This window comes from Anopheles nili, chromosome 3 (assembly GCF_943737925.1).
Source record: "Anopheles nili chromosome 3, idAnoNiliSN_F5_01, whole genome shotgun sequence".
NCBI lineage: Eukaryota > Metazoa > Arthropoda > Insecta > Diptera > Culicidae > Anopheles > Anopheles nili.
In genome coordinates, this window is record NC_071292.1 from 54,987,781 (window position 1) to 54,998,753 (window position 10,973).

Consider the following 10,973-nt stretch of genomic DNA (forward strand, 5'->3'; position numbering starts at 1 on the left):
CTCACGCATGCATACTTCAAAAACACATGGTCGCTATCACTCATTTACACACGATAATAAACGATAATACACTTGCAATACTGCTCCACGTAAGTGCAGAAATTCATAAGACATAACGTTACTGCTTACACGCGACTAAGTGTGTTCGGTTCGATTAAGTAAACATACAACACTGCTTATGCATTTCTCGATTGCTCCACAACTGACAAATTTACTAAATTGATTTGAAAGGGAATCAACGCTCCAGCTAGCATTCTCCTCTGGCGGTGTCGGCTACTTTGTTGCTTTTCCAGAAGAAAAGGCAAACAAACATTATACGTCCAGTGGCCGCAAAGTACATATTTTATTTATGTATTTTAAAAAAACGCTACTCTATCATTTCGTATCTCCACAAAGCCTATCCTCGAATCTTCATCTTACTGAAGTCAACCATTTCCTTGTCGATTGTTACCGATTAGGAGGATAAGTCTGCACAACTTGATTTAAAAAGTAAAATAAAATACTATTTGTGTCACCTTAAAGATAAAAGATGATTATTTCTCTAACGCGCTATATTCCCTAGTTCATTCACGTGTAGCGCATTTCGCGCCAATGGTGACTATTTGTTAGTTAACCTACGCTACTCTAACATAAGCTTCCGCGTACTCTCAACTGTTTCTCCAATATGTTTTAGTCCGCAATACTTTCCTGTATGCAAATTGTTTTATCCAGCGGATAGTTGGTATATAATCATGTAAACGATAAATAGAGTTATAGGATGCAAATAGCACAACGACAGCTTTGGATGCACAGTGGCGGAGGGGTGTGAATAAACGACTGTACTTCGAAACATGTTTAAAACTTTTCCTATTTCGACTACACTCATTTATACTCTGCAAATAAGAACACTTGTAAGGGTGAAAGTAACAGCCTGGCTGGACAACGTGATGTCCAATGTCACCATTGCAATAAACCTGCGGCTGGCAGCTACCAGCTTCATGGTTGGATGTAATCAACTATTTTTAAAAAAATATTACATCACTTTCACCGAAACCCCACGGCATTTTCTCACTCAACGCGGTCGTCTATCCCTTCGTCACACAACTGCATATTGGACAACTTGGAATTGCTATGTAACCGCACGAAACGAAGGCAAATCTCCCACTCGAACACGGTAGAACGAGGCCGTCCGTAGGGATAGTGATAAAAAGGGACAAACTACTTTCAACAATATGTAAAGAATTTTCATCTACCTCGCTTTTCGTCCATTCCATTAAACGCTACTTTGTTAGTGTGCTTTTATGCTACGATAAACTAAAACAATGCCACAATAACGATACCCTGAAAATTTGAAATTGAAATCCAACTGATTGTGGACTTCTTTGCATGTCTGTTTCTTTTTTTTTTGGCTCTCACTGTGTTGCATCGTGATGGTGCTTGCACTGGCAGTACAAATTGCGTAACGGGGATCCAGTCCCGGTCACGTAGCTTTCCAGCAAACTACACGATGCTGGCATCGTTGATAGCGGGTACTGCCGGCAATGCTGGGAGGTAGGAACAGCCGCAGCACCAGTATGTTCATCCTTTTCAACCGGTTGATTTTGCTGGGAAAAGTTCAACTTACCAGCATCTATTTGCTGATCACGATCATCATCATTTTTGCAATCAGTAGTCAAATCATAGTCGCGATTGCACCGACTTCGGTAAAGCCTACTAGATTCGAGACTAAACATTAACCTTTCGTCAGCACCAATGGTCGGAGAGGAGAAGTTGGGAACGTTTCTCTTCGAATCTGTCTCAGCTTTGTTGCTCGGACCGAACCGCTGCTGTTCTGTCCAATCTGCAGCCTGTCGCAAATGGCTGCTTTTGCTCGCCGCTACTATCGCGGACACTTCCGTCTGTCGTTCAGAGTTGGTGCATTCGATGGGTACGTGGGCATTGTTGCAGTTTAGTGGATTTGTCTGTCAAACGGTATTTTTTGGCAACGCATCATCGTTCGATGCTGTTTGATTGTGCTGGTCAAGGAGGGAACCTGTAAGGACGAGAGCATAGATGCAACATATGGTTATTGTTGCGTAAAATCTCCGAACGAAGTGCCAGGACCGATCAAAACGTACCCGATTCTACATCATTCCCACTTCTGGAGTTTCTCTGTCGGCATAAAAATGGTGAAGGTGTCGGTGAAGACGGTTGGTTCTGTAAAATGTTGCAAAAAAATATATCCGAAGTTAATATAACGAATTGATTATAATTTACATAAAAATCGTATAAAAATAGCAGCATTCCGTAAACAAAACACACCGTTTTGTCGGTTCACAAATTTTCCATAAATTTTTATTACAATCATTCATTTCGGTCACTAGAATGTGTTTGTGTTTTTGTTTGTTATGAGGAAGATTAGACCTGCTCTAATGCTTGCTAGGAAATAACAGATACGGTTCATTCTAAGATGTTAGGTATTTGATTGATCGAAAGAAACGAATCTCTCAGCGTATGGAGAGGATGAATGATGATAGATTAGGTAAGTGGATTTTATATAATATATAATAATTAATATAATATGATGAATATAGTATTTTGTTTCTCTCTTTCTGTCTTCCTTTCTATCTCCGTATCATTCCACCATTTGCTTTACATATTTGATTTTGGAAGGATTCTACTGTTATGTTTTAATTATTATGCTTTATGGTTCCACGCTTTCTGCTGTTTGTGGTTTTTTTCTGGGCTACAAAATTTACGATAATACGTTCAATTTACTCGCCGAACGTTAAATAATTTCCCACATGTGTCCACAGGATCCTCAAATCGCAACTATCTCTGTCATCACAAAAGGGGCAACCAACTCCGTCATCTTTATGCGGTGTGAATTATCAGTCGATTTTTTCTCTTTAGGAAATGTTCATATACGATAGAATGATAGTTTAGCTCTTCTAATCTGTATGGTAATTTTTCTTTAGTGTTCTTTGATTCAGCCTTTATAGTGTGTTTCATCTTCTTTTTTTTTGCCTCCTGCCTTTGTCTGCCACACACGCGGTTGATAAACATAATTATGATAGTTTAACAAAATAACAGAATTATAAACTCCTATTTTCTTCTTATCATCAGTACATAAAATAAACACTTTGCCAGAGATCGAAGCGCTGTGACAATAATTCAACATTCATCCATCCTACGGCATATTGCGCATAAACATTGCTCTGATTAGGCTAATGTACCTCTTCGCTTGTAATTCATTCGTTTTGCTTGGCCAAGCGATAAAATAGACTTAAATCATTCGAATAGAAAATTGTGGGAACATTAACGATTAGTAGGTATGCGTAATGATAGTATACTCCGTAAATTGCTATGGCGTACGAGGATTCCTCTACCGCAGGAAAGATATTTCACGAATCTTTGTGGAGTACACTATCTATTATAGGCTATTTCTCAGCTCATATTTTCTACCTCTCGTTCGTGATTATTTCTTCATTCTCTATATCATATTTTTCTATGTTTTTATATGTATATAATATATATGTGCATGTATATATATATATATTTCTTTCTGTTGCAGTCTTTCGCAAGAATGCAACTCTATTACTCTCGGGTTGTTTCATCAAAGTCTTTTAAATTGCAATAATTCGTAAATCGTTTTTATGTCGTGTTCTTTGAGCTATCCCGCGGTTTCAAAGTTAACTTAGATGCGGTATCGATTGCCGATACACCGTCCACCGGCGGAGGGCCAGCCGGAATCGCGTGGTGTTAGTCCTTCTAATCTACACTGGACACGTGCAGCTTAAAAAACGTCTGGGTCGTCATCACAGCTAAAACGTCTCACAACTTCATCAGTTCCTGTTTTGCTTGGTTTAAGTATCATCTGCTATTATATAATATATAATATATATATTCGACCGTTATTGTATTTGTTAAAGTAAACAAAAATAATTCTCACACTCAATAATTTCTCTTCTTCCAACAAATATTTATGTCTCTGCAATTTTCTGCAACCGTCTTCTTCGTCCTATGCCCTCTATGAATGTCTCTTTTTAGTGCTTACCTCGTAGGAATACAGTAAAATATAACTCTCTAATATTTCTATGGTTTCGATCTCTGTTTTCTCTTGTTTTTTTCCAATAACTTCTCCTTCTATATTATTTCTTTTTTTTTTGGTTTCTTCGTTTGTGTATATATATAAATTTTATATAGTTTTATCCGCAATATACTCGAACGTCATCATAATACTCTCTTGCAACATATTTTTTTATCAAGTAGAAGAATAGTAGTAATAAATTGATTCTTACAACGTCACTCGAACTACTTCCGTTCCATCATATTCCATCTTTTACGTTCGTTCGCTTTTATCTGCGACCGTTGGCTCTCTCCCTAAAATGGCAGCATAGTTTTGCTTTTTATTCATTATTTTCGACCCCTGTGTTTGTGTGTTCCTTTTGCGATATGGCGTGTCGTTCATTTTCCGCTCCCAGAAAGTCAGTTCATGCTGGAAAAGCTGGTCACCTTGGTGCCCTTCTCCCCAACGACGCGCTGCACGTAAACAATCCCATCGACCGTGTACACCGAGTGCAGCAAACCAACGCGCTTGCGACGCACGGCCTCCGCCATCAGCTTCTGGTTGTACTTTGTCAGCACCTCGTTGACAAAGAAGCGGCGATCACTCGCAATCCCGATATCCGACAGCTTCAGCACTCGTTTCGCTTGGTACGCACGGTAAAATTGATCGCGCAGCGTTTTAAACATAAATTCCACCACGATCGGTGCCGGTGGCACGGGTTCCGACCCGGCACGATCCGCCGCCGCCGCAGCAGCAGCAGCACCAGCACCACCACCAGTCCGTGGTCCTCCTGTCGCCGTCCGACGGTTCCCGCTAGCAATGCGTTGCCGCCGGATGTCCACCTGCGGGATGTCGGCCTCGGCGTACTCGAGCACCCGGCAGACATCCCGGAAGCATTGCTGAAGGTTCTCCCGCTCCCGGCACGGGATGCCGATCAGTAGCAGATCGTTCCGCAACAGCGCCCGGTCGGTATTGTCGATGTTCAGCTGCACATCCAAATGGATCTGTTCGACACGCCTCCCCAGCCGGTCGATACGCCGGTGCATATCCGCCTTGATCTTCACCACACTCTCCAGGAGCTTGTCCAGCTTTTGCTCCAGCGTTAGCGTCGCCGGTCGCTGGGGGCCAACACTCGCCAGCGTGTCATCCGTGTGTACGAGCGGCACGATTGTCGGCACGGGCGTAGCAGATCGGTCGGTGCCACGCACACTAGCGCCCGTTCGGGGCGCAACCGGAACCGGCCCAAACGAAAAACACTCTATCGGGTATGGTGGTTGTAGCGTGGCCGATGGATCTCGGTTCCTTGCTTCCTTCTTGCTGATTTTGGGCGGTTTCTCCGTACCATCCGGAAGCTTGCTTTTCTTACCGTGTTCCGTGCGTTTCGTCTTTGCCCGCACGAGCCTACCACCGCCGGTAGGTATCTCGTTTGTATTGGGCTCCGTTGCAGCTGCGTCTGCGTGCAGCATCATCGTGCCATCGGGCTTCGTCGTCGTGTTGGTTGCACCGATTTTTCCTCCCTCGTGCACCGGATTCTTCGCACCATTGCTCTCCGGGGCCGTGTCGTCGGCAATTGCTATGATTTCCCCGGCGAGCGACGCGAACTCCGCCGTTGCCTTGCGATGCAGCAGTGATGCAACTGCACCCGGTGCCCCCTTGGTCCCATCGCTCTGGACTGCCGCGTCTCCGTACACGGTCGTCGTATCGCCCGGCCGGTTTCTGAGTGGCAGCTCCTGTCGCTCCTCGTCGGCTGTACCGCCATCGATAGGCGGTGAAGCTGTCGCCTCCTTGGTCGCCTCGCGGATGGCCAACAGCGCCATTAGGTCCTGAACCAGTCGGCTGTTGTCCCGATGCACGAGTTCCTTCACCGTCACGAGTGAACTGGGTTTACCCTTGCCGCTGGCTTTGTCCAGCCTCCCGGTGTCCGCCACATCGCATATCGCACCGCCAACCGGAGACGCCGTCGGTTCCCGGGATGACCGCCGTGGTCTGGCGCTCGCTTTGGAAAGTATTACGGTTTCACTCATTTCGTTGGCACCGGGGTTTGCACAAACACCATAGGAAGCAAAACAACGGAGCACTCGTCGCACAGTTCACAGAAGAAAACGTGGCCCCCCGAAACCGTTCCCACCATCAACGGACGGGCGGGTTTTTCCGCACGAAAATATCACCAACCTACTCCACCCTGGCCGCAAAGCACTAGCACAAAATGGAGTACGCTGAGTCCCGGGCTCGGATATTCCAAGGCGTAGCGCCGATGGTTGTCGATGGCTACTTTTCGCCAAAAAATCTTCACAGCCTACTGTTTTTCTGGGTTTTGGTGAGTCCCGTTTTGGATTTTCCTTGACTGCGCCCGGACTCACATACAGCTCACCCCGGCGTTGTTCTGACGGCGGTTGGACAGGCCAAAGTGCGTTCTAGAAGCTTTTGGGTGGTGGCTGCAGCCGTCTAGGCCGGCGCTCGATAGTGAACTGCCAACAACTATTCACTCGACTGCTCCAACGCCCGTAGTAGGTGCGAGCGCTGTTACCGTCGCTCCTTTCCGGCGCGGATCCGTGTTCGTGTGTGCACCGGAAAACCCGAGCTGCATACACATGCACCAACCACACCAGCCTTTTCACCGCAAAATGCCGTCCGGAGTACGGTACGGGTGCCGTCGTCCCGCGCGCTTCCTGCGAGAAAAAACTCCCTCTCCGTCGATGGCGGCCGTCGAGAAGCTGCCGGGACAAAACAGGATAAAATCACGTACCCCGCCGGCCGTTGGTGTAGGAATGCGCGTGCTAGAGCAAGCTGCCTCACGAGTGCTTTCCCGTGTTCTGTCCCGCCTTCACCGACGCATCGCGCAACGCGACCCAACCCCATTGAGGGAAAACTCCCCGGGCCCGGTTTCGGCAAGCTCGTGACAAAACTCCGCAAGCTTCCATGTTGATTCTGGCCAGTCCTTCAACCCGCCGGCGCAGTGCATAAACTCACCACCAGACAGGGCGGAGGACAGAGAACAAACATGCAAGAGAGAGAGATAGAGAAAAAGAGAGTGCCATGGAAAATGAAGACGAGTCGGGCGGTAAACAAAGAGTGCAGACAAAATCCGGCACGCATACAACCACGCGGTGTACTACTTCCTGGCCGCAATCTCCCTAGAAGTAGGCGAATATTGTTTATTTACCCTCGCTACTATGCGAGCGAATCGATAAAGGCGCTGCCGATGTTTTGACAGGCCCGCCGTTATCCTTTGGGATGAATCCTTGCGAATAAAAAAGCCAGTATTTGGGTGGGTCGTGCGTTTGCTGGAAAATCTCGACTAAATAAATCCGGACGATCCTTGTCGTTGAGTAGTCTGATAAATCCAGTAAATGCACAAAATATTGATTATTTCGTTTAATTTTTAAACTCATGTTTCGAGTAAAAAGAACAGCATTTTTCTTCCCCAGTGAAAAAACCGTATACTCGACGAACCGTTCCCATTTCCAACACCGGTAGACCCGGAATTACCACCCCACCCAACCAACGGTCCTTTCTGCGCAAACGCACACCGCCCTCCTGTGTTCACATGCCCAGGAAAACTCCTGCGTGAACATGTGTGCGTGTGGGTGTGTGAGGCAAATGCATTTGTGCCAGAACCAAGGAAAACGCAAGGGGTGGGTATCGTACTGGTGAGGTAAAATTTCACCAGACAGGAAGGCGAGAGTCAACGCAGTGCGTCCTGGTTGTCTGGATATGGAGCATCCCCGTACCGGTTTACGGTGCTATCCTACCCCATTACCGGAACCACCATCACCATCTTGTAACTGCAATACTAGCGACTGCACAAAGTGCATATTCCGGATGGCAGGCCCGGCCAGACAATGAGCACCCACACATACACGGGCGACCCCAGTGGGGTCGTGTGCCCAAGCCCGCAACAAAAACTATCGGAGCGTGGGTCGGGAAAATGAAAATAAAAAACCCCAACCAAAGGGGTGTGCACATAAAGTCTGACAAAATTGTGAGCTAATTCCCAAGAATGGTCTTTTCTCACTAGTGGTAGGCAGACATGGACCCTCTGAGCCAGTATGGATTGTTGGTTCCGCATTCAAGAGCGGAGAACACAAAACCGCAACGCAGCTACTTGTGGTTTTTGGTTGCCCTTTAATTACGCTTATCATAAAAAAGACCCATTTCACGCCTGTTAGTAATACAGCTATATACTAAACCGTTGCAGAAAATTTTTCATTTTTTGTACTTATACTTACTAACAAAGCTTAAAATATATATCTACTGATAAGTTAACTTATATTGCCCTAGCTAAATAACTTCATTGTTATTACATTAGGTTTTAATATAAAATAAATATAATATACTATCTAGAGTCAACCAACCCTCAAAAACATCATCAAATATATATTTTTATGTTATGCTATATAATATTTCTTTTCGAATAGTTTCTTCTCCTAACGATGTTGTTTTTTAATTTCATTGTTGATTTCCCTTTCGTGATGCTATGCATTCAAAAAACACGTCAGTAAACGTGGGTAAAAAAATCGTGCCCAATCAAGTGAAACATTCCATCAATACACCCATAAATTTCGGTTGGGTGAAAAAACATTAACATATATTGAAGCTCTGATACCTTGTCAATCATCAAACTGCTTTCCACAAGGGCCGATGCAAGACCCTGTGTCGTGACTGTTTCCTGATTCTCTTTGGTGACAGGATTTCTTCATGATTTTGATCGTTTAGCATATTATTTTTCTAATGAATTGGTTTCTCCTTCTCGAGTTGCTATTTTATTCCTTTTTGTCACAGTTGTTGTTCCTGGCAACTTGTATATATCACCATCATGGCATTACAAGAAAAAACTTTAAAACAAATCGTCCCGATATCGATCATCGACATCGACTAGACACGTGCGAGTTGTTTGTTTGTAATTTTGATTAGTTTCTTGTTTGTGAGTTTTTCCTTGCTTATATGCTCCCAAGAGACCCCTACCCAAAACAACAGAAATAGACAAATAAATATCATTAAATAGTGAGAAAAGATACACAAAATAAAACGTTTTTGCTTTCAAAATCGTTAGCGGAAAGTAACGAACCATCACGAAACACCGAGTGGATATTACTGTCGCTGTTTCGGTACCTACCTTAATGTTATTGTTGTTTTGGCAGCATGTAGCTTTGATACAACTACTCTCGTCCGTAGTTGGGCAGTCTAAGGCGCAACAGTCCTGCGTTGCACTGCCATTTAGACTATTCGAAAACCCGTCAGAGCCTGCAATGGCAATGGAATAATCGTATGTTAAGCAAACAATATTTTCCACTTCGTGCCAGACAGCTTACCTGAGTAACTATTAAGCGCCTCGATCTCCACAAACTCCGGCTGAATGGTGGTCGAATGGATGCCTTCATTATGGAAGAACTCCTTCACCCGTTCCGCGATCTTCATGTACTCGGACAGATTGCGGCAGCGTATGTGCGCTGAAGCGATAATGCGATCACCGGCTAACTGCCACACGTGGAACTCGTGTACCGCCAGCACACCATCCACTTTCTCCAGCAAGCGACGCTGAATCGCGTCCACCTGTATGTGCGTCGGAACAGTCTGTAGCAAAATAAGGGCAGATTCACGCAGCAATGGCCAAACCGAGTTTAGAATAAGCGCCACAAGCCCAACCGACAAGGCTGGGTCGATATACAGTTTGTACTTCCAGTCGGTGAATTTTACAATCTGTAAAACAGACACAGTGTTATATAGCGGTTTGATTTCTTAGTTAACGGATGGACACAATTGAGGACATCAAAAGAATACTTACTATTGCACTTATAATAACAACAACACTACCCAGCGCATCACTGAGCACGTGCAGAAAAGCACCCCGCATATTCATCTGCGAGGAGTCATGTGAGTGTCCGTGGGAAGCTTTTTTAACTGTCGGGGCATTCTGCGAATGAAATACAGCAGACAATAGACAACAGAATGGTAAAATATAATATCACGATGGATTCTTAATCAAAGCGTGTTGATGAAGTTGGTGGAAAAATGAAAATGGATTTGGTGGAAGAAATTCAAGGAACAGCAATTTATCGTTCTAACAATTTATGAAACATGATTAGCTTTCCCAATTGATACTCCCAGAATTTCGAAGCAAGCGAAGGTTCCTAAAAGAGCCATGATTGTACCATGGAAGAAACGATTACAAGAAACGGCCATCCGTTACCTGTTGGTACATGAAGGATTTGTTTTCATTATCTTCTGTGTTGCCCAGATTGCCATGCGAATGGCCTATTTGCTTTGCCTGGGAGAGGCCACCACCATGCGAATGTCCCATATGTCCTCCGCTTCCGTGCTCTGGAAAGAATAGGAATGTATTAACTGCAGCACACTGTTTCATGCTTGTTACGCGCTACTCACTGTGCAAGAGGCAAAGCCCGAGCAAGTTCACCAACAGTCCGATCACTCCTACAGTGATCAGCAATTCTGGGTTATGAATATGCTCCACCTCAATGAACCTGTGGGTGGGATTAAACAAAAAAAAATATCACAACCCGTACTCACGTCATGCAGGATTCTACCCTGTTACCTTTTGCATGCCTCGATGGTAATACTGAAGCATAGCGCCACCAAAAATACTGCATTGACTAGTGCACCAAGCACTTCCGCTCGTGCCCATCCGAAAGTGTTTTTGGACCACTTCTTCGGAGACATCTGAAATGTGAGAAAGTGGTGGAAACCAGCTTCCGTTAGACATCGATGGGTACGACCGAGTCCTGCCATATGCTTACCTTAATCGACAGGAAAGATATCACAAGCGCCGCTATGTCACCCAGCATGTGAAAACTGTCGGCCACCAGGGCCATCGAGTTTGTCAGGTAACCGACAACGATTTCGACAAAAAAGAAAAACACCGTCAACATCATCACCGTCAGCAGACGGCATTTTTTGCCGCCGAATTTGGCCATCCTGACTCGTCCTT

At 45.0% G+C, this 10,973-nt stretch overlaps 1 protein-coding gene across 1 annotated transcript; it reads right to left on the minus strand.

Moving 5' to 3' along the window:
• Positions 1-1,391: 1,391 nt before the first annotated feature.
• On the minus strand, positions 1,392-10,959 carry LOC128724637 (uncharacterized). The gene is made up of 10 exons (XM_053818360.1): positions 10,783-10,959; positions 10,581-10,705; positions 10,412-10,509; positions 10,218-10,348; positions 9,813-9,941; positions 9,340-9,727; positions 9,144-9,271; positions 2,097-2,175; positions 1,950-2,011; positions 1,392-1,877 (listed from the first exon to the last, which is right to left on the minus strand). Exons 1-10 carry the CDS (start codon positions 10,957-10,959, stop codon positions 1,392-1,394), a joined length of 1,803 nt encoding a protein of 600 aa, XP_053674335.1.
• Positions 10,960-10,973: the final 14 nt, after the last annotated feature.